This window comes from Ailuropoda melanoleuca, chromosome 11, assembly GCF_002007445.2.
Source record: "Ailuropoda melanoleuca isolate Jingjing chromosome 11, ASM200744v2, whole genome shotgun sequence".
Taxonomy (NCBI): domain Eukaryota; kingdom Metazoa; phylum Chordata; class Mammalia; order Carnivora; family Ursidae; genus Ailuropoda; species Ailuropoda melanoleuca.
The window spans coordinates 103,772,240-103,796,587 of record NC_048228.1 but is presented as its reverse complement, the minus strand read 5'-3'; the positions used below and the strand labels follow the sequence as shown (position 1 = coordinate 103,796,587).

The 24,348-nt window shown below is 47.0% G+C and overlaps 1 protein-coding gene across 1 annotated transcript in view; it reads right to left on the bottom strand.

Annotated features, from left to right (window-relative positions):
- CLNK (cytokine dependent hematopoietic cell linker) overlaps positions 1–24,348 on the bottom strand; it is a 145,678-nt gene that overhangs the window by 42,879 nt on the left and 78,451 nt on the right. Inside the window, exons 4-7 of the mRNA XM_034670974.1 lie at positions 18,614–18,642; positions 9,770–9,807; positions 5,267–5,411; positions 3,943–4,049 (exon numbers count right to left, since the gene is read on the bottom strand). Of these exons, the coding sequence (XP_034526865.1) occupies positions 3,943–4,049; positions 5,267–5,411; positions 9,770–9,807; positions 18,614–18,642 (319 nt within the window). The remainder of the gene's footprint in view (positions 1–3,942; positions 4,050–5,266; positions 5,412–9,769; positions 9,808–18,613; positions 18,643–24,348) is intronic.

The following is a 24,348-nucleotide window of genomic DNA, read 5'->3' as shown; positions in this document are numbered from 1 at the left end:
CACTGGATCCCTGTTACTTCTTACCCTGTGATGCTCAATGTCTGTTTCTTTTCCTCTGTGGAACACTGAACCACAGTATATGCCTGGAATATATGTGGCTCTTCTGATGGTCCATCAGTCTAGCAATAGTTGAGTGTCATTTTGACATTGTCATTGCTCTAGCCTCCTTTACAGCTTCCGGTTCCTTCAGGGTTACTCTGTGGAGGCTGGGGTGCAATGTTCTATTGCACCCTCAGCTTTCAGCCTTCTCTGTGTATCTGCCTGACAGATGAGGTCTCTCAATGCTCATGCCCGCCTCCCACTGCTAGCCTGGTTATAGGAGCAGGAGAGAGGTTCTCTCTTGTCTCTGTCTTAGATGGGCCCTGTGTGCTTGGGAGCTAGGGATGGGGCTTCCTCAGCATTCCTGCACTTTTCCCCTTTGGTGGCCAAATTGGTGTCTTTGGACGTTCGGATCCATTTGGCCCTTTTGTGTGCAGGAGCTTCTTTGCCCTGCACCTTCCCCAGCACTAAGTGCCCCCTGATGGTGTTAGCAGAGGATCCCAGGGCTGCGAATATTTTCTACCCCTCCCAAGGGGGCTGCTCCCATTTTCTGTCAGATAAATATTTATAGTGGGCACAAATAAATATTCTGAGGGAAAAAGAGGAATAAGAGCTTGAATTTTAAAGGACTCAGACATGCACACAGGTCAGAGCTCCTAACATATTATAACACATTATAACACAGATTTCTCAACCTCAGCACCATTGAGAGCTGGGGCTGGATAATTCCTTGCTGTGGGGGCTGCCCTGAGCATAGTAGTCATTTTAGCAGCATCCCTCTCCCCCATCCTTAGAAGTCAGTAGCACTCCCCCTTGGTCCTAGGGGGCAGAATGGTCCCTGATGAGAACCACTGATGACCGACCGTGCAACGATGTGGCAAAGACCACTTTGCCTTGCTTCCTCCAGAAGGCTTCTCAAAAGCCTTTCGCTGGGCTAAGTGGTGCAGCTTCTGTGAACCAGGCTCACCTCTGCCTTAGCACCTCACATTACATTGGAACTGCCAGTTTGGGCCGCTGCCTCCTCCATTAGACTGGGGGCACTGGCTCATTTTTCATCTGCATTGTTGAGCACAGTGTTTGGTACATAGCAAGGCTCACTAAATGGAAAGATGGGAGAAGCTTAGTGGTTGAAGACAGTTGTAACCAACCCGAGGGGTCTAGGTAAGAACTGGCCTCTCCTCAGGATTATTGAACGTCCCTTTCATAGATAGTTTAATCTCAACATCAACGTGCAGAATGCAGACTTGTAAGAATTAACTCCTGAGCATGAGGCTATAATGAAAGACAGAATCTGTGTCTCATAAAAATGTGATTATTCAAGCATTTATCATAAGACTAAAACTTCTTATCTGAATGGAGGCCAAATCCTTACGTAATTAATAATTCAACTCCCCCGCCCTTGCCCCTGGCCAAAATTGTGCCGAGTCTCCCGTATCCTTTTTCTCACATGATTTCACTTGACTTGACATGCTGAGGTTACAGTTGCACTTGCAAAGTGATCTGGCTAAAGGAAGAAATCTGTATTGTAACAGAAAACTACAAAGATATTATGAAGGAAATATAGAGTAATAAGAATGGAGGCTTAAATTCCTGCAGAGTTGTTTTAAAAACTCCGAGAATTATCTTAAAAAAAAAAATTCTTCTCACAAAGGCATACTTACATGCAAAGGAGAATGAATCAGTGAGTTCTGGGGGAAAGGGAAGCTCAAGTTTTTGGGTGAACATTCTCTATTCTTTCATAACCAGACCAGAACTTGTATCTTTGGCACCTGGTCCAGCTGCTCTACAGTTCTTACTGTTCCCTGAATGTGCTTTATGCTCTGGTGATGAGAGCCCTGAAGCGTGTCCTCCCTGCCCAGCAACCCCCGGGGGGCTGCCCCAATGGCAGATCTTGCTGACAGTAGCAAATATTCACCTGAGAACTTTGAAGACCAGGCTGAAAAAGGGTTCCATGTGGACATAAGTCAGTTGAGCTTGGGTCTCTTTGCCTATTAAACAGCCACTCATATTTCAAGATTCAGTTCAAATGATTGAGAGTTTGTGCATTTTCCTCCATTTAACCACTATCTCCTGAAATCCTCTTACTAGGTACTGTGCTAGGTTCTGGGGCTAAAATGGTCCCCGTCCTCAAGGAGAGGTCAACCGTTGACTGACTGCTTCATGCTGGGCACTGTGCTCTGTATGTGTTATCCTAACAGCGATGAGATTTCATAGCTAAGATAATAAAGGCTCAGAGAAGGTAAGTAACTGGCTCAAAGAGCTCATAAAAGTTGGAGCTGTTAAAATGGGGATTATAATGCTCATCTTGCAAGGGTGTTTTAAGGATTAAATGCCATTCATTCATTCATTCATCCTTTTATTCATTCATTCCCATCTCTACTCAGGAAGACCTTCCTTGACTACCCTTACCCTGCTTTAATGATTTTTTTCAAAGTATTGATCACTTAACATATTGTCTATTATTTATTTTTTTATTTGCTTATTTATTTATTTCTAGTCTCCTCCCACCAGTATATAAGTTTCATGAGCACAGGGCCTTGGTTATTTACCAACGCATGTGGGAGCTTATCACTGTGTCTGGTCCATGGCAAGCACTCAACACATATTTCTCAAATGAATTTGTTGAACGAATGATTAAAGTTTAGCTTGGTGCCTGTGCAAAGCAGAAGTGTTCAATATTTCATCTCTCATCCTGTTCTCCCAAACTCTCCTGGATGTGTTCTGGGTAAATGACATTGCTTGGTAATATTTGTAGTTTCCTTTGCTTATCAATATTAACAGAAGCCCTCAAGTTAACTAGATAGACAATGTGGACAAAGCATGCACAAGGAGGAATGCGCTATAAATATTTCAAAGCAAGTTCATGCTCACTAATAAGTGTGGTACAAATTCAAAAAAAAAAAACCAGTGAAATCCCTTTAAAAATGTGATTAATACAGTAATAGCCAGTTTTGGTGAGAGTCCTGGGAAGTGTACATTCTCATACAAGGTTTCCAGGAGGGTAAATTGAAGCAATTTTTCAGGAAAGAATCTCACAATATGTATCAAAGCTTTTAAAATGTTTTCACTCAATGGTTAAGTAAAATAATTAAAAATCCCATAATGGGGTATGGTATATCTAAAAGATTATGCCATTAATGCTTGTTTATAACATGGGAAATCATTTTATAAGCAGAACTTAATAGGAAAAGAAAAAAAAAGGCATATATGACTCAGGGACTCTCTCACATGAAATATGTCTGTACAGAGAATACAGACACAAAATGTCACATAGTATCGTGCCTGGTAAACCCCTGAAACTCCAGGAGTGATTCATTTGTATTTCTGCATTAAGGAAATGAAACATTAGCAAGAGGGTTATTAAAAATGAAATTCCATATATATGTTTAGAGCACTTGTATTTACAGGATATTTTCACACGTTTCTTGTATGTGGTGTCCAAATGGCCTTTTGAAGTAAAGCACGGTAGGGATTTTTAGTTCCCTTTTACAGACGAGGTTACAAAGAGGCTCAAGAGAGGTGGTTTGACTTACTTCTTGCCACCTAGTGACCAGCTGCCGGCATTGGGCCTACAATCTGGGCAAAACGACATGTTATTATCAACAAGATCTGAGTCAAATTCTGCTTCTGGAAAAGGAGACAAGCCTCAGGTGCGATGCCTGTGAAGAGTCCCCACCCTGATGCCACACAGAACACCTTCTCAATGCTAGTTCTCCTCTCTTCTTGGCGCTCCTTCCCCAGGACCACGATGTCAGCAGTCATACAAGCCAGTTCCCCTGCACCTTGCTGACCTCCGCGTGCTCATCACCAGCAAGATGCCTTGGGAACAAGAGATGGGGAAGCTCCCAGCTGCTAGGAATTGCCCTGCCCATGTTTGGTTCACATGGTCAAATCTTTACTCACTTTTTCTAGCCCCATCTGTGTGTGCCAGTGATGGCGCTCTGTGGGGACAGAGGTCTTGATGTCTAGGGGATGGGGAGTGTCCATCACACCCTTGAAACAGCGTGTATCTGTGAAAAGAGAAAAAAAAAATCAAAGTCTTACCTTATGTGGACTCAGCACATTACAATTTACAAGATATGTGCACATCTACAAACTCATTGAATCGTCACAACATATGTATGAGGCAGGCAGTTGTACTTCAAGCAGACAGATTAGGAGATCGAAGCCCAAGGAGGAGGACGTGTATTCCTCCTGGTCCATACGTGTGAATGCCAGAGTCTGGACTTGAGTGTCCTTCACTCTCAGCCCCTCGGAACTCCTTCTCATCCTTCAAGCCCTTTGCTATGTTATACCCTTTGCACATCTTTCTAGATCCCGCCTACCAACACCCACCCCTGGTTCTTCTTTCTACAGGACACACCTAACGTAGTCTATCCTAGTTCTCTGTTGGTCTCTCTGCATCTGCCACTGGACCGTGACCTTCCTGAAAATGCGGATCATGCTTTGTTTATCTTTGTGTCACTTGATCAATCCTAACACAGTAACTGCACATGGCAGATACTCAGTAATTGCTTGTTGAGTGAATGAACAAAGGAGTTTCATCATTATTTACAAGGCGTTTCTTTCAAAGGAACTTCTGTAGACACATCCCAGTGGGTCAGGCCCTCCGAAATCTCAAGTGCTTCTTCCTCTATTCCCTGACAGCCCTGTGCTGTATCTACAATTCGGAGAACTCGCTGAGGCTGCCCTGTGCGCCCCAGTTGGAAAGAGGCAGGATGGATGTGAAATCATGTCTTCCTTACTCTTAAAAAGCTTGGCTTTGCTGCCATGTCCTGGGACCGTATATACGCTGGCTACCTATAAAACAAGTCAGCCACGTTGCAAATTCTTCCCTTGCATGCCACACTCCATTATGCAAACTCTTTCTTAAATTTCCCATGCTGCCCACAGCCCTTCCTGTCCACTCTCTGCCGTGCTCACCAGTTGTCGTAGGACTCGGGAAGAGCATCGTGATAGTAACAACCAGTAGTTACAGGGCTCTGACTCTGTGCCAAGTCCCCTGGTGAGAACTTGAAAGAACTCTCAGAGGGTAAGTTCTGTTATTATGAACACCATTTTCAGGGAGAGAAAATGAATTTTTTAGGCTTGCTCAAGCCGCACAGCTAGGAAGCCACAGAGGCAGGATTTTAGCCTAGAGTTGTTTCATTTGGAATCTGGGGCTTTAATTATTGTGCTATATTGCATTGTGGATGTGCATTTCCAGATTTTAGACCCCAGATGTTACCTGCATATTCCGATTCCTTTATAGGCCTGGCTGGTAGAATTTGTATCGATTGCCACGCCTCTGCCATGTGAAGCTCAGGGTCTTCATAGTCGCCATCCCTGTGGTCTTTCGCTCCATCCAGAACTGTCGCAGCAAAGTTCCTTTCCTGAGCAGGAGGGAACAGCTGAGTGAGTCAAGGGAAGGTACAGTCATAACAAACGTGAGAGGCTACAGTGCTAGCTGGAGGAGTGGTACAGATTCTCTTAGCTGGAAACATTTAAGAATCTGGGGTCTGGGCAGTTAAATTCTTGTGGTAGGCAGAATTCTGTAGATGTCCTCAACTATTCCCATTTTTGGTTATTAGATCAAATAATAATCTGGGTGCTGCTATGAAGGGACACTGAGGATGTACTTAAGATTACTCATCAGCTGTCCTTAAACTAGGCATGTTATCCTGGATCACCTGAGTGGTCCAATGTAATCACATGAGCCTTTCAAACCAGAAAGGAGATCTATTTGCAGATGATGGGATCTTGTATGTAGAACATTTGAAGGAACTAAAATAAGAATTAATAATTATTAGAACTAATACTTTTTAAAACTAATAATTCAGCAAGGTGTGAGGATACATGGTCAATACACAAATTTCAGTTTTATTTCTATATACCAATAATGAGCTCCAGGTCTGAACACTGGGGATGGCTTGGGTACCACTCAGCAGGAGATGTAATCATCATCACAGAAGTTCTGGAATCTGCATCTGTGTGTTGGGATTTGGATTCAGCATTGTGCTGTGTTTCAGCCCCGATACTAATCTCAGTGGTCTTTCATACAGAAAGATCCCTCATCTCAGAGTTTCCGCTAAGACTCCAAATGGCCATGGCTGTGAATAACAGGTCAGTTACAAGAGATTTGCATGCACATCCCCCAGTTTGGCCCACAGGTTTAAGAACTTAGATCTTTCTTTTACAAATAGAGACACTGGGAATGGTGACTTCTGAAAGCCACACGGGCCATAGGTGCCTTTGATGGGCAGAACCAGGTCGTCTGCCGCATCCACATTAGAATCCAGCTCCAGGTATTAAAATTGTTCTGAGCCTAAGATGAAGGGTGAAGAATCTAGGACATTCCTTGTGTTGCAACATCCATAATGTTGACTTTTAACCAGAGAGCGCAATGGCAGATAGTGGGAGCCGGGGCTCATATCCTGAGTTTTTAGGTTCCTTTGTAGCTTGGCAGAGAGCATTTCACTCCTTCCCAGCCAATCGTAGTCACGCTACGTGAATTGGGCAGCCCACTCACTCTTTCTTTGGACTCCCAATTATTTTATAGTCAAAGACTGAAGACTTAAAGTTACTACATTATAGCCTTAACTATATCTGAGGGTTTTTTTGTTTGTTTGTTTGCCAATAGTAGATTCTCAGTGTGTGCTTGTTAAATAAGCAAGTACGTGGAATAATAGATTTTAACTAGATTTAGAGTGTAATGATGAGTCTGTTTTAAAATTTTTCATTAATACTGTAATTTCTCTAGTTGGAGATATCTATATCAGAGGCCACTTCAAATTTATTTTTGAATTAGGTGATACACACACACACACACATATACACACACACTAATACAATCACCCAGAGTTATAGAGTGACATTGGCAGCCAGAAGTTAAATGAGACAATGCCTGTAAAATTTTGAGCAAAATGCCTGATGGTCAGCACTCAAAAAATAGTAGCTATAAATATTACTGTGGCTGCTGCTGTACTCAGGACAATTGAAGACATTCAGAGATAAAGCAAGGTCACCATCCTCCTCTTAAAGCCCCTCTAATATTTATTAAGGACCTTATATGTGCTGGATGCTTTATGTACTTTATTTCGTTGTACAAACAACAATCTAGGAGGTGGTTTTATTATAGTGGAAGGACTTGGAATTAGAGGCTTATGTTTAAATTCCAGCTCTGCACGATTCCAATTCTCTAGTGTATGTAGACAAGTTGTTTACCAGCCCCAAGCCTCCAGGTGCATGACTTTTTCCATCATTGCTCTGTCAAAGCAGTTTGGTACAGGTAAAGACAGCACCCTAGATGGGCCTGATTTCCAGGCAAGGAGGAGTGCCACGGGGACTCACCAGCCCCTGTCTGGAAGGCCTTTCAGGCTTTCCTTGGACTTTAAGTAACTCTGCTTATTTGATGCAAGAGTAAGTCAGTGTTCTCCATGGGACAGCACAAAGGAGGTAGGCTCCCTGAAGACTATGGGTTTGGCTCTCAGTGTGCTGCCCTTGATTCCTATCTGAGCGGTCCTAAAGGAGAACCAGGCTCAAGTCCTACAAGAACTGAGCGCTCGGGCAGTTTATGAAGTTATAAAATTCAAGGGGCTCAGGTCTAAGAGGACAGGGACCAGCACAGTGACCCAGGAGTAGGAACAGGATAGAAAGGGGGAGCTTGATGACCCAAAGGAAAGGGGTTAGGTCACTGAACACAAAGTTGGAGTTGGACTGTTGGCATGGTTGCTTGGATGCTGTTCCCCCAGCAACCCGGCATTACAGCTATGAAACCCTGCCTTCTTGGTCTGGTCTTAGGAGGCAAGCAGGGCACGGACTGGGAGTTCTTGGTTGGGAAAACGATAGGATCAGTCTGCTTGGGGACAGCATGATTCCAGGATGGAGTCGCCCACTCCTAGATCTAAACTGTGTATCCACTTTATGACCTTGGGGAGGTTACTTAAAGCCTCTGACTCACATGCTCCATCTGTACATTGGAGATGGCTGAATCTGCTTTGTTTGGTTATAGTTGGAGATTAATCGAGTAGAATGTCCATAAAGCTTCTACTTTGACACCTGCCCGTGGCACCTGCCTATGGTAGGTCCTGTCTCTCTAGTTAATGTACTGAGTTTTGGTAGAGCTGAGTGCCCAGGGCAAAGCGAGCCTGCGAGGAGGGGAACTCCGGGGGTTGTCACAATTGCCCTGGCAAAGGGAGGAAGGTGGCTGGGCTGTTCTCCCTCAGAACTGCACACACAAGTGGGTTCTGACCTGGAGCAACTCCTTCTGGGATTTGACGGACATTTGTTGCAAGGGCATCATTTGCATACTATCATGGCTACTACCAAGACTCCACAGAGCACAGTCCCTTCGGGAAATCTTGGACCTGTTACAAGAATCTGAGACAGAGATCTTTAGTCTAATCTCCTTGCTAGACTTTGTGGGGTCAGGGCACAGAGGGACACAAGCAGGGACAGCAGCCACCACTCCAGGTCTGTAGAGAATCTACACCAGACCCGAGAATCTTGCCCCCAGGACCAAATATAAATATTTTGGTTTATCTCCTTCCGGAATGAGAAAGAGACAGAATTTTATTTTAAATATAATGCGTTGCATCTATTTATCTAATAATCTATTATCAACCTACTATCAATAGCAGGGGTTCTTAACTAAAATTCAGGATTTTCTGTCCATAAGCCTCCTACTTTATAAAATATTTTGTGATTGATTGATTGGTTGATTGATTAATTATGTGTGTGTGTGTGCGTGTGTGTGTGTCCTGGGGTGAGGATCCATAGCTTTAATTAGATTCTTATAGAAGTCTTTCGAACAGTAAAGAACCAATGATTTTACAGGTAGATTCTCTCTCTCCCTCTCATTTAGCTACCTATTCCATATATCATCTATAGATATGCAAGTTGAAACTGTTTAAATGATGTACAATTTAACGATACATTTACTTATAACATTAGGTAGCTGAGTTCATGTTATAAATTTCAAATTTTCTTTCATCATTAAAATTCTTATCAATACTTTTAATGGCTTCATCATATGAATACATCATAATCTAGTTAGTGTTTTTTTCTATTATTGAATATCTAGAATGATTCCAGGGTTTCTGTTTATATTATTATAAAATACAAATGAGTATGTTTACATATTAATCCAAATTTCACATTACTTTCTTAGTTTAAATTCCCAACCATAGGATTATTGGGCCAAAGGAAGTGGACATTTTTATGTTGATTGGTTATTATGAAATGGCTTTCCAGAAAGTTCCTATTTAAGATTTCACCATGAGCCTTAGGAAGTGCTTTTCTCGTCAACCCTTGCCAGCACCATGTGGTGGTATTTTCATCTTATTTCATCTTTGCAGTGGCCATGTGAGTTAATTTTTATCTGTATTTCATAGCTGAGGAATTGGAAGACAGGTTCTTTTTTTTCTTTTCTTTTTCTTTTTTTTTGCCTCTCTATCAGTGCCTTATTATCCACTTATCTGTTTTTTCCAGTTCAATCGAAAAATAACTGAGATACATCACTGTGTAAGTTTAAGGTGTGCAGTGTGATGCTTTGATTTACAATGTATATTGTGGGAAGACAGTTTATACCCAAGAACTTAAATGCAGGTTTCTCTGCTAGGAAGTCATGCCATTTGGAAGAGTTCATGGTGGTGGTTGTTTTTGCTTTAGATTCACCAAGTATCTTGAAAAGAGCCACTCACGTTGTCGATGTCAAAGACAGACAAGTGGGGGGGGGAAGTGGCTGACTTACACGTTCCAGAAGAGGCTCGTCGATAGCCTGGTACTGGCCTGCCAACAGAAGTAGACAAAGCATTACTGCAAAGCATCGAGAAGACTGGGGGTGCCTAGGTGGCACAGCCGGTTGGTTGACTGAGTCTTGGTTTCTACTCGGTTTATGATCTCAGAGGTCGTGGGATCGAGTCCTGCCTCCAGCCCCACCTTCTGTGCAGAGTCTGCTTGGTATTCTCTTTCCCTGTCCCTCTGCCCCTCTGGCTCGTGCTCTCTCTCTCTCTCTCTCAAAAAAATAAATCTCAAAGAAAAAAAAAACACTTTGAAAAGGGTGGGCCTTGTGTTTCCTGGAAATTTTGTGCTCATGGCCATTAATTCCTCGTGACAGCATTGCCTAAAATGCAGTATGTATGTCCATACTTCTGTCTACTGTTCTTGCAAAGCAGGGGTGATGAAAAAGGAGGCCAGACAATCAAATCCAGACTAGGAGGGCTCGCTCCTTCTATGGAAGGTCAGCATCAGGTTGGAAGGACCCCTGCCTTCCCCCGATCAGGTGTGTCCAGTCATGACTCCGCAGGCATCTGGGCCCGTGAAGAGGTTTGCTAGTCCCCCCCGCCACCCTCTGGCACACACATTGCTGTTTGCTATAATCTGCCACACGTCCGTCTGCTGGAACAGACTGGAAGTATTTCACGGGCAGGGGGGGGACAGGTCTGCTCACTCATCTGTCCCTAGCTCCAGGCACAGGGCTCAACACTGAACAAATGAGTTCTTTTTTAAAAGAAGACTTTATTTATTTATTTGAGAGAGAGAAAGAGAGAGAGAAAGAGATCAGGAGGGGAGCAGAGGGAGAGAGAGAGAGAGAGACAGGCAGACTCCATCCCGAGTGCAGAGCCCGACTTCTGGCTGATCCCATGACCCCGGGATCAGGACTCAGCCGAAATCAAGAGTCAGACACTTCACTTTACCCTCTGATGATGCGGAAACACCAAAGAACTGCTCACATGATCTGCAGGGGTTTTTGCTTCCTCTGGACTTAATTTTCCTAAATTGCATTATTGTGTCATGCTGTTAGTCTGCGTTGAGGAACACTATAAGCGGAAAATGTTCTTATCACATCCTCTTTATTAGCACATATGTGAGACGCTTCTAGCAGGTCTCAGAAGCTGCGTGCTTCTCAGCGATTGGTTTGCTTTGATTTAATGGAAAACACCAATTTTACAAGAGATCATATTTTCCTTCCTCCTTTGGCTGTTCTGAATCTCAGGACAAATGTCTGGCCTGTGTCCAAGTCACGTGGAGGACCACAGGGTGATGTGTATTTCTACATCTTGCTCTGGCTTCATCCTGTTCCTAGACTTTTGCCCTTCCATCCTGATTCTTTTACCATACCAAAATATGCAATTAATAGCTGGGGATTTGTGTCAGCATGCCCAAGCCTTATGTAGAGCATAATGTGTAAATTAATGAAAGTTTGGCTCAGTGGAAACACAGCTCTCTGGAATTTGCTTAGGACCAGTGCATCGGGGAAGTGTTAACTAGCCAAAGCTAATTTCCTTGAGATAATGAGCAGGCAGGACCAGGAGTCTGTCTGCACCTGCCGCCCAGTTCCAGCCCATCCCGGTGGTAGGACTTCCAGCTACCACTGTCCTGGGGCACTGATGACACCTTCCTGTCCCAGCACAATTATACCCCTACCTAGAGCCCTGGTGGAGAAACCCGCAGATTTTCCAGCCCTTCACAGTAGCAATCTGTACTCTCTCTTGAACTGAGTTAAATTAATAAGGTCACCCTTAAGGACCAGTTGGCCTGGCAGGAGCAAATGAGCACCACAATTTTGGGGATCTGCTCTGGCCCACAGGTTCTAGGAAAGCAGCTCTGCTGATTCAGAGTTTGATACAACTTCATTTTAGGCAATTGGCCTCATCAAACATGGTCATTATACTGACATCCCCGCAGAGAGCTTTGGGGTCTCTTCCTTCCCAAGCTTGCAGGCTGAGTCTCTCCTGGATCCCCCAAATATGTTTCATGCCACTTCTGAGTCTTTGCGCAGGTTGATTCCACCTAGAGTCCCCACCTCCTCTGTGTTGCTTTCCATACGCTCGGTGCCCTTTGAGATCCTCCTGGGGCTTCCCTCTCTGACCACTCTAGGTGACTTTAATGTCATGGAATTGTCAGGTCGATTACTTCCTGTGTCACTCACTGTGACATCTAAATAAAAATAGGCAGCATTTGATTACTTCTTTGATGGGTATGTACTTGGCCTTTTTTCTTTTTTTAAGGATTTTATTTATTTATTTATTTAGCATGTGAGCTGGGGGAGGGGCAGAGGGAGAGGGAGACGATCTCAAGCAGACTGCACTGAGCGTGGAGTCTGACACGGAACTCCATCTCACCACCCCGAGATCACGACCTGAGCCCAAATCAAGAGTCGGACACTTGATCAACTGTGCCACCCAGGCGCCCCTGTCCTTGGCCCTTCTTTAGGGAAGGAGTTGTCCTTATCTGCTGTAGTACCCATGTTACTAACAAGGTAGCTTTGAAATGTAATTTTAAAAGCGTAGTTTTAAAACTGTGAATCAGTTCATGTCACTCATGGGTCGTGGAATGCCCCACGAATCCAGATTCCTGCTGTGGCCCCCGCCCCCAGCATAGCCTGGTTCCTGCCCCCTCTGTGATTGCATCTCTTTCCAGTTTCTTCCACACCTCTGAAATTAGCTACATCAGCTTCTTTTCAAGCCTCTCCAGTATGCCAGATGCCTCCCACCTCAGAGATCTGCACGCACGGGGCTGCTGTCCAGAACACTCTTTCCTCGGCTCTGCCCACGTTTGGGTCCTCTTCAACCATCAGATCATGTCTTAAACATCATCTTCCTGGGGGGAGCCTCCCTGCCCACCAGTCTTAGGTAAAAATGAAGGACCACCTCTCCAGTCCCGGTCCTCACTCTCTCAAGCATCCCACATGGCTTTGAGGATGCTGTAAGAAGGAGCACCAGGCCCCATTTCCTCGGCTGGCACACATTTCCCAGTGTACCTTGCTCCAGGAGGCCATGGCATAGTGCTCTAGCCCCTGGGACAAGGTGGGTTTACGTGTGTCACTCCTGGATGACCCACTTACCCTCTCTACTCTCATCTTGCCTTGGTGGCTGTCTAGAGACAGAAGACCCTGAGGTCTTCAGGGATAATGGAAGCCACTGGGTAAAAGGGGAGAGAATTCTGAAGGAGTGTTTGGGGAAAAGACTTCCTTCGATCCACATTGGATGGTGATGTGAACAAGAAATAAATCTTTATTTTATTAAACTACTAACATTTGTAGTTTATGCATTATAGATGTTAGCCCTTTCTGATTAATACACTCTTCTTGGTTTCCGCCTAGCATGTAGGGACAAAGCAAGCCAATAAATATGTTCTATAGCTACAGACTCTGGTGCCGGCCTCCCCCAAGGCAGTGCTGAGATTTCAGGCCCTCGATCCCTCCTGTAACCCAGTTTATAGCGGGTGCACAGCAAGTGTGCGGCCGGCTGTGGAATACAGTGTGGAAACACGCCAGCATCCAGAACTGGCGGTAGAACTGCAAGCAGAACCCCATCTCCTCCCTGGCTGGCTGAGCTTGACACTCCCTCCTGAGGGCCCCAGACCCCCACCGCAGAGGCACCCCAAACCCTTCCAGGTCTTTGAGTCTTCCTGGGGCTGAAGGATAGGCCGGCTTCTCCGAGAGAGCCATTTTCCAAAAAGATGAAGGACGTTTACCCAGCAGCTTTTCACATCATCCTCCTGGAAGAGTCACGCTCGTGTGTCTGCGGAGGGTCGTTCGTCAGCCACTGACACCAGACCGCTCCAGAGAACCACCAGCTCTTGCGTTCATCTCAAGGAAACACCTTTTTACAAAAGACAACATTCCCTTGAAAGTTATTTTTAGAATGGAAGAGAAGATGAATACGTTTCATCTCCGGAGGCTTCCTGATGATCCCAGCCCTTGGCTCTCAGGACCACAGAGGTGTGATAAAGGCCTCTGGCCGGTGGCTATCAAGTTAAGATCTCCAGACCACTTGCATCTTGGGTTCTTCAAAAAAAAAAAAAAAAGGAAGAAGTAAGGAAAGAAAGCAAAACTTGGCCCCCAGTGCAAACCAGTTACTTTCTTCACACGCTTCTGCGGTGACATCGACTCACACTGATGTCGGCTGACTGCTGATTTAGAAGCTCCAGCTCCGTCCCCATGGGAGACGTGCCACGTCAGTCAGATACAGTTAGAAGCTCGGACTAGCTGCCCTTATAAACACTTCCTTGAACGGAAGACCCTGAAAGCGCAAGGCCGGTGTGTTTTAGTGCCTTTACTGAGACAGGGGTGCTGGCTGCGCCCCCCAGGGCTGTTCCATGGGATGGTCACATTCAAAGGCAATCACCGGCTGCAACAGTTCCCAGCAGGTCCCATCAAGAGAATCTGCTTCTCTGGTGGGAGAAGGGAAGTGAAAGTGGGGAGCCTACGGCCCTTTACAACTTCCCGTTTCTCTGGGCAGTGGAGTCAGCGGGCTTTTCGGATGATGGCATTCCCAAAGCAGCCAGGTTCCCCAAGCAGACCCAGCTTCTGTGTTCACTGCAGTCACGAAGTTTCGGAGGGTGGCGGGGTGGGGCGAAGCTGAGCATCGGCTCCGGCTCAAGATGGTGCCTGTTGGTCTTGCTCGTCCATATGAGGTGACAAGGGAGAGGCCAGCGGGTCCCAAGGACCCATCACTGGGAGCTCTTGCAGAGACGGCTGTGTCTCCCCACGTCCTCTTTCCCCGCCCGTCCTGGAAGCCCTGTCAGCTGCGTACATGGGAACCTAGACCAAGTACTTGCTACACCCTGGTCTTCCTCGTGGTCACGTGTTCCCATGAGTCTAAGTTTTGGTAAATGGAAGAGGCGGAAAATCAACTCACAATTTTCAGGAAACTTTCAGACGAGAAATTGTGGTGCACTGTTGATTTCTTCTTTTTCTTCCCTTCCTCCGTCCTGGGGCCTGGAGCACAGCTGTAGCTATTTTAGGCAATGGGATTGAGGCCAATACAAGGGAGGGAGCAGCATCTCTGAGGACCTGGGGGAGCAGAGCAGCCAGACAGCCTTGGACAGCTTGCCTCTGGATTTGACTTACACACAAGAAAATAAACATGTCACGTTGAAGCCACCGTGATTTCTTTCTGAACATGTCTTTCAGCCTTTATTGTTTTATCTCCTTGGCAGAGGTCAGCTTTGGAATTCACCAAAAACGTCGCGAGCTTATGAAGAAAGTCATGCATGCATAGTTCATGGAAGCTGAATGAGAAGTTAGAGGTTCTGGGTTCAAAACCCGGCCGGGCCTGTTTCTGGCCATGTGACCTCAGGCAAGCCTGTAAGCCTCAGTTAACTATTAGCTCGTAGAACGACAAGGGTAGTGTCTGCCCCAAGTAGCCGTTGAGCGGTTTAAAAAAATACCTCCCTGGCTGTGTCTCCCTCCAGTGAACGGCTGTGTCTCACGTTTCAAGTTCACCTTCACGACCAAGTCTTTCCACTCAATCCAGATAGTGAGTCTTCTGCTTTCAGATCTGGATTGGGAGCTTGCCTATTACTGAGTTATCATTTTAAAACAAAAACGGGGCCTTGGGGCGCCTGGGTGGCTCAGTCGGTTAAGTGTCTGCGTTCGGCTCCGGTCATGATCCCGGGGTCCTGGAATCGGGTTCTTCATCGGGCTCCTTGCTCAGTGGGGAGCCTGCTTCTCCCTCTCCCTCTGCCTGCTGCTCTGCCTCTCTGTGTCAATAAATAGATAAAATCTTAAATAAAAGTGGGGGGGGGCTTTTTCAACACTTCACTCTGTTGACATGGCTTTGTCGATTCTCCCCAGTGGTCTGTCAAGGTGGCGCCCCATCCATCTGTGAGGCTCAGGGATTCGACAGGCTTGCTTGGCGGCCTCATTTTATAGATGAAAACACTGCTCGTCCCCAGCACGAATGAGAGTGCTGTGACAGATCTGAGTTCCTCTCTGCTGGCTTATTCCCGGGGGATCTAACTTCTCTTGTGCTCAGTTTACCTCATCTATACCGTGAGTATTATCAGCACCCGACAGCTAAATTAGAGACGTCTATATAATACTTGGCACAAACTAGGGACTCATTATGTAGGTCAGTTTCTTTCCATTTTCCCTCATTCACAGGTCCTAGGTCTCGCTGATGTCGTGGGAGAACCAGTTTTCAAATTCTGGGCTCCAGACCTGGGGCCCCAGGTTCTTTTTTCTACCTTTGCTGCCTTCACCAGTGTTTGTCTTTTAGGAACCACGAGGTTTCTCCTGAAATTCAAACAAAATATTCGGAGACAGTCATTGTCCAGAGAATTGACGGCAGGTTCTTGGTGGAGACAGTCTTGATAGTTTCCTTTTTGTTTATTGCTCCTTCAACCAGTGATTTTCCAAAGACAGCCTAACACTACACGCTTTGGAATTATCTTGGGAAGGGCAAGGACTCGCTGGTCTCACCACAGACCTGTGAAAGCGCAGACCCTGGAGCAGGCTTGAGAATACGCATTTGTGACTACTGTGATTCTGGTACACAGCACATTTTAACAACTACTCGGAATCCCTGGGTTTACCAATCATGCACGATTTGAAATCCTGGCCTGTGTGGCAATTCAACCATCAGCCTTTCACATTGTTTCTGTCTGCCCATTTTGCCAACATCTTGGGGGAGAACCAGCCTCTGCTAAATTAATACGAGTATTGCAATGTCTAGGAAGGGCCAGCAGGGGGCATGGGATGCTCACATATCCCATTCCTGCCTTTCCTCCACCTGCTCCTAAGATCTTATTAATTTTTCTTTTAAAAGTGAAAAACCAACTTTCAAGACTGCTTTCCTTAGGAAACAGAAAGCCAAAAACCAAAAACAAAACAAGGGATCTTGGACAAAATGAAATTTCTTGTCCATTTAATTGAAACAGCCAATGTATATTTTTATCAGGGTTTTTATTGAGTACGTGCCTTAAAAGAGAAGGACCACTTTCTAAATAGGGGTATCTTCTTTAATTTCCTTCTTTAATCAGCAGAAGGAGGGAAACTCCTGAGTTTATTTTATGGAAAAACATGGTACTGTTCTCTATAAATCAGCCTCACAGAAGATATTGGTATTTTTTTTTTTTTTGGTTAGACTGTTATCTATCTATAGATTATTTTATATATATATGTATATATATTTTGATAGATTGTTTTTAGCATACAAAAATATGTTACTGTAGAAAAATGATAAGATACAGCTAAGCAAAAAAGAAGGGAATAAAAATTACTATAAAGTCGCCCATACCAAGACAACCACTAAAAATATTTGCTTGTGGCCTGATCACTCGCACACACACACACATACGTGGTATAGCCGATGTAGGTCTGAGCGCACAGTGTGCTTGCATGCTCTGTCATAGAATAGCAGACTATAATCCATCCATGTCAATAAAAATGCTTCAATGTCATCTTTTTAATGGCTATATAATACTCTCTCCTACGGATGCCTCACCATACTTTCAATTAATCCCATGGCAAAAAATTGTAAACAACTTAAAACTATCTAGCAATGTTATAAATATCGTGGCAAACAGCCTGTTATATGATTCATGTGCCCCCTTAATTATACCCGTTCTGTTATATTTTAATAGATACTTGCCGTGGTTCATAAACATGCATAGGCTGGGGTGGTGTGATTCGCTGTTAATATTTTTGGCAGAATCTAGATTCCAGGGTGTATGGGCAGGCCTGGGCACCTTTACCTCAATCAGCTCTCTTGGGGTTTTGATCTGTGAGTTTTGCTCTCTCTTCGTGAATGTGGAGAGTGGGTGAAGGGAGCGGGTGTGGGTCACGGGCTCATGACTGGCCAGCCACTGCATCAGATCGGCAATTTCCTTTCCAGGCACCATCCCGTTTGGAAGTGTCTAGAGCACCCCCAGGACTCTAAGGGTGTGGTGGGAAGGGATGAGAGGTAGCCAGCCGGTGGAGGGAGATGTTCTTGGGATCAAAGACTCCAGGACAGTTTGGAAGCATCTACCTTTGTTAGCAAATGCCTGGGAAGCTTCATAAAAGCATTTTCTGTAAGAAGGATCAGAGCTGGGTGCTTGTTTCTTATTTATACTCACACTTGCCGTTTTGATTTTGCTTGTCTCCATGCTCACGGCTCCTTGGGATACGCTAAATGCTGGCTACCAGCCCCAACAGTCACCGTTACGAACCTTGGAGTTCGTTTGCAGATTGTATCGCTTCCTATGATCTGTCCCTTCTTTGCACACTTCTTGTCTGTTTCTCGCTTTATTCTGTCTCTTTGCAGCCCTCATCTGTGGCCACCAGCTTTCTAGGGACATTCTATTGGACCTTCCCTGAAACGATAATGCTGCCAGATGTAGTACATACTTTTACTCAAACTTTAACGGACTCAGAACTAGGCTCTGAGAAAAGATGCAAGAGCAGCATAAAATGTGGTTTTTGATTGATTCATCTGCTCGACACATATTTTGGGGGGCCCCATTACGTAGAGTTTAGTTGAACGAGCCTTACCGAGCAGCCACAACACTGACGTTTAGGCAGACTTTCCCCCATTTTACGGTTGAAGGAACTGGGGCCTGGAGGGATCTGTGCTTCATCCCAGGCTTCACAGATAAAAAGTGGGGAGCCAGAGCTCTCCGTCAGCCTGTCAGATTCCAAAGTTTGTGGAAGTCACAGGCCAGACTGCACCCCAGGAGCAACCAGAGGGAGAGACAGTCACTGGCTAATGCCAGTTTGCACAGGCCGGTAGTTTTATCAAAGGAAAAGCAGAAGAGAAGGGAAGGAAGAGGAACAGACCCGTGCTGACATTCCCGCCACTTAGGTGACTGAAGGCCCCTGGCTCACCTGTGGTATTGCTGATTCGAGGCCATGACCTAGGGCAGAAAAGAGAACCAAGGTCAGTGTCAGCGGCATGCGGGTCACACGCCTTCCCCGAAGGCGTGGGCAGGCGTCATAAGCATTTCCGAGATGGACCTGTGGAATGATTTCCTCGTGTTCGGACTTTTCGAGATCTAAAGGAACATCTCATCATAGAGAATCCGGAAAATAGGAAAATGCACAGAGAAGACAATAACGCCGCCCCGGGTAGTATTTTGGCAAACCTGCCTTACATACGTGCTTGTGTTTATCACGGGGTGTGTGCATACATTTAAACATGCAGCTGTATAAAACAGCACAGGAGTGCATGGGCCGCTGACCTTGAAAGTGCTCTAGGTATCTTGAGCTCTTATCCAAAGACACGGTATTTCTTGGCTGTGATTTTTAGGGGGACATTTAGGTTCTTGCTAGTTTTTATTATTATGAATAATGTTGCAGGCAGATCCATGCTTGCATTTTTCACCTAATCCCCAAATATTTCCGTGGAGAGACTCCACCAAGCACAGGAAAGGGGTCAGGCAATGGGGTCTTCCAAGCCCCTCGCTGTAGATCCCTCGGTTGGGTCAGTTTAGGTGTGATCCACAGAGGAGCTGGAAGCAACCGTCTCACTGGATCTCCCAACCCTTAAATCCATCCTTTAAAATGATTCTGCCTACTTGGCTCTGATCCCTTATTTTACCTGTCTTACTTCTCCAATGCCTAGTGAGATGGAATTATTATTATTATTATTTTCTAAGTGGTTCTAGGCCGCTTGGATTTTCTCTGTGGTGAGGTGTCTGTACGTGTATGTGTGCATTTTCTAGTAGGGTCGTTGCCTGGCCACCACATTCATATTGGACAGGGTGCTTTTGGAAACACCTTTGATTAGATTTCGGGCAAAGATCTGAAAAGCTCTGGGGCGATGGAAGGCTCTGGAGGATCCTGCTTCTGTGAGCCAACTTGTTTGTGCCTTTAATAATCCTGGGCCTCACGCAGCACCTGTCCTCCGAGGCTCTCAAAGTACGTCACAGGAGCAATTAATTGAGCATCGCAACACATGCCGGGTGTAAATATTTATGAGGCCTGGCTGGTGGCTGGGACATCGGGCACCGAATGGTTAAGCTGGGAGACGTGAGTAACCAGGAGACCATGGCCCTCGAGTCTGGCTTCCTGCTTACCCCCTGCCCTCTGCCATTTTAATACTCAGAGTGGCCCTGTGGCGTGGCTGCCACTGTCCCAAGTTTACAGATGAGGACATGCAAGGTTCAGAGAGCTCTTCAACTTGCCCAGTCCCACAGAGAGCGAGGGACCCCACACCAGCCCGTTGCATCCCCAGATCCTCGCCGCCTCCCCGGCCCTCGGCCTTGGGCAGTGGCGAGTCCGGAGGCAGTGTGCCACTGTGGTCACAGGGCCCTCATGGTTAGCTCTTGGCATCCTTTCAAGCTGCCCGAGATTCTGCAGAAATTAACAGTAAATCAGCCAGGAAGGAGCAGATCATTTAGCTGGGGCCTGAGAGCTCTCTCTGGACACTGAACACAAGGCCTCTTCCCTGACATCCTCGTCTTTGATTAAGGCCTCCAAGGGCTCCCCAGACCTGCCACTTGTGACATGTGAAATGTAAATGATAGGTTTTCACGACTGTGAACGGCCAGCATGATGGGAGTGTGGTAAGCCAGGCCCTTGCCTGGAGGCAGCATAGTCAGGGAAGGCAGCATGTAAGCCCGAGCCCAGGGGTGAGAAGAGGGTGCCCCCTCTCCTCGGGGAGCCTAGCAAGAACTTTGGCTTTTAAGTTAGGAGTCTGTCCTTCTTCTGACCTTGGCTTCACCTGGTTTTTAGAATCAAATACCATTAACGCTAAAAAGCACATTGGAGGCAATGTCGTCCAATTTGTTGTTCCAAGTTTCGGACCCTTGAAGGCAGACCTGGGGTCTTCTGACACCTATGAAGAGTGGAGCCTGTCCTGGCACTGAGCGAGGCTCCACTCCGGCGGGCAGGCTTTCCCGGCTTTGCAGGTGCAGCTCAAGTTTGGAAAAGGGAAGTGACTTGCCTGATGTGGCCCAGCAAGCAATCGGCGGAGCTGGGAATTGTCCCACTACCTTTTTATTTCCAAGCTACAGCAACAACGTAGACCGCCCACTCTCTGTGCCTGGGAGCTTCCTCCCGATGGTCGAGGGTGTCTCCAAGTGGCTTATCTGATCCACTCTGCCTCTCGGTGGGGTCCCAAAGCGATGGAGCTCATTCATATGTCATATCCTCCGGGATTCTGCACCCCAGGGCTCTCTGTGCGTCAGTGCAAGCCAAATGAATTGGCAGAGGAAGCATCAGCAGAGCCGGGAGCAGCGTTGTTATTCCAGCTGAGCCCGGAAAGCGGAGAGGGAGAGGAGGAAGGCTGGAACCTGCCTCTGAGGGCCTGGGCAGGAGGGGCCCTGGAGGAGACCTGGACTCCACAGTTAGGTCTGGTTGGAGTGCGGACCAGCAGCTGACAAGCTGCCTGAAAAGGTTCCTGTGTCAACGCTCTTTGCAGTCTGACAGCCCAGGATGATGAGCAAAAGAGGCTGCTAGCAAACTTCATGAAGATCCGATGTGTTCTTTATGCTCGAGCAAGCCCCATGTGTTAGTGAGCAAGCTGCCTCTTGCCAGGGAATTACAAGGATGCTCCTTGGCTCCTTTGCATCCATGGCATCCGTCATGCGAATGGGCCATGGCTGGCTGGCGCGATGGCTCTCCAGCCACCCCTCTGCTCTTCCCACCCCCCTGCTCTTTCCACCTCTGGGCCTGCGGGCTACAGGCCTTCCTCTGCGTCTCTGGCTTGTGCAGACAGGTGTCCACGCTATGGCGGGGGAGTTCACGGAATATGAAATGAATAAGGCTGACCTCCAGGGGTTTGTGGTTTTCAATATTTAAGCCTTATTACATATAAAGATTTTTAATTTCTGAATTACTTTTAATTTTCAATACTTCTTAATAATTGAATAGGCTTAATAATTTTTAATCTTGAACGGGCACTAAATTAAACCCATCCCTCCTTTCCCCCCTTGCTGCCTGGGAGAACTGGATCTGATTGGGTAGGCAGGGCGCACTTGCGTCTTACTTATCCATGGGAACAAAGTTTGGATGGTGTGTTTTTCCTGTCCCATAGAGACGACATTGGGTCCTGTCTCCAGGGTCAAGCTCCTGGCATGGAGACTAATTCCTCATCGCCCCCTGGAGTGTGACGTGTGTGGTCCCCTCTGGGTCTCCCCAGGCACCCACGGCTGGAGCAGAATGCAGAGCAAGCCCCTTGGGAGACCGTCAGGGTGATTTCACCTGCCAGCCCACTCCGTGTCCCAAACCTCCAAGATGAACTGGCTCGATGCCACGTCTCCCCTTAAGCACTGCCTCCGACGTTAAGGGAGTGCTGTAGACTTAAACTGTAATTTTTTTCAGACAGTTGATAAGAGTTGCTAAACTCATTTTTAATATAATCTAGAGAGAAATGAAGGTGACTCTGAAATTCTGAATTCATTGGCTTCTTCCCTCTGTTTGGATGCCTGCGCCATGCTGGTGAAGCGTGAGCCTTATAGAAATCATCTCCGCAAATCTCCTGGCAACTCTTGGTGGACAAGAATCTTTATCTCAACGTTAGGACTAATTACCATGAACTGGCCCTTTCATTGTGTGGCTGGGTTGACTGTGGCCCTTGTTAACCCCCAAGGGGAATTGGGGGTGCCATGGTTCACATGCAGCCGGTCTGTAGGTGGGGCACACGCTCTGCAGGTTGGCCTCAGGGAGCTGTGGGAGCTGAGGTCTCGAGAGGCACCGTGTGCTCATGGTCAGAGAGCGAGGAACCAGCAGGGGTGAGCTAGAAGGCCTGCCTTAGCCCTGGAGGCAGGTGGAACTGGGTAAGGCACTGGGAAAAGCATGCTCAGAGCTGCATCTCCAAAAGGCCATGCAGGTGTGCACAGATCTACTGGAGAGGGAAGGACTCGGGTATAACAGTCTCAGCCAGAGGGCGCGCCAGCCTTGACAGTGGGCGTTTTCCTAACTTCCTGCGTGGCCCTCAGAGCGCTCTGGTCATGCGGCGCTTCTCCAACGGAACTCACACGCCTGTAAGCAGAACAGAGTACAACTCGATTTCTCAAACTCCCTCCACCGGGCCCCCAGCTCCTAAAAGGGAGACCAGGCACCAAATACAGAACATGCCTGGAACATGGCTTGTACTCACAAATGTGTGGCCAAGTAAGCATGAGTGAGTGCATGGATGAGGGAATGCCTGCAGGGCACAGGTGCACAGGGAAGCAGAGATAAGAGGGGCATCCCAAGAGTAGAGCAGCTTAGAGACGCATGGCCAACCAACTCTGGGTCTCTATGTGGACCCACCTGTCCCAGCAAGGCCTGGCAGAGTGCTACATGGGAGGAATCCGCTTCACGCGTGTGCACGCGTCCCACATGAAGCCCTCTGCAACAGGCTCATTTTCCTTACAGATGCGAGACTGGAGAACATCTCCCACCACCCACATTACTTTGAAGTAGATGAAACTCACACCAAAGTGGAATCAAGTCAATGCTCATATTTAATTAGTGGAAGAACGGACTCATTCTTTGTTAAAGGAACCCTCGATTAGTTTCAAGAATCCTCCTCTTCTCTACCTTATTTTTTTACAAAACAAAACACATTTGCGGGGTATGCAGCTCCCTGAAGAGATCCTAGGGAAAACTCTGGAAGTGTGAATGCTCACACCTCCCAGGACCCTCCGGGCTGGGGGAGCCCCGCCTGGCTGTGAGCCTCCCCACCTCTGAGCACTGTGGTACCGCTTGCCCTCCTAACACACTAGCAGAGTCAAAAGGCAGAGTGGAGTTACAAATTTCTTATTGAAATCTCATTGTTAAACCTTGTGTTTTTTTCTTTCCTCAACTAGATTTTAAGTTCTCAGAGGACAGAACGCATGTCTTGTGAGCTCTGATCCCTTTCGTATGGGCTCTCCATGTCCCTGACAAATAACCGAAGGATGAAAACAACCATATCTGGCATCTGGATGGGTTACACTGCAGAGGGCCAGGGCAGCTGCAAGGGTTGACCTGCGTGCCCAGTTTAGCTCTGGCGCCCCTCCAGCGGTGGACGGCTCCCAAGTCCATGGCCTCCACCCTTCCCTTGCCCTCCCTGACTTGTCCTGTCTTCTCTCTGTCTCCCTCCATCCTTTCCTTCTGGTAAATTTCCTTCCACAACCTAGTTAAGTATCTAGTATGTGCCAGGCACTGGGTCTCGTACAAGCCAACGGCCTCCTGGTGGATCCTTCCAGCCCTTCTTCCTCCCGTCCCTTCGGCAGTGCTTCCTGAGCTGGGGAGCCTGGGAAAGGGATGGGGTACCACACTATAGTCCACACACCCTCTAAGCACTTTGGGTTCTCTGTAAATCTCTCAGCCAGCCACACCTTTCTGAAAGATACTCCCCTTTCTGCCCAGCGAGGAGGGCCAGAGGGAGCAGTATTCTTATGGACCCGTCAGTGCCATGAATGCTCAGGGCCGCTGGGGGCGAGTAGGGTGAAACCAGAGAGATGAGAGCAACAAGCAGCAGGGGCTCCGACACCGGGTCTGTCTCCTGGGCGGAGGGCGGCCTGGTGGGAGGGTCCAGCAGGGGGCCTCCTAGCACAGGAACAGGGCTGCTGCACCTGAAGGGTGAGGACTGGCTCGGCTGGGCCCTGAGGAACTACAGCTCCCAGGTTACCTTGTGACTCCCCCCCCCC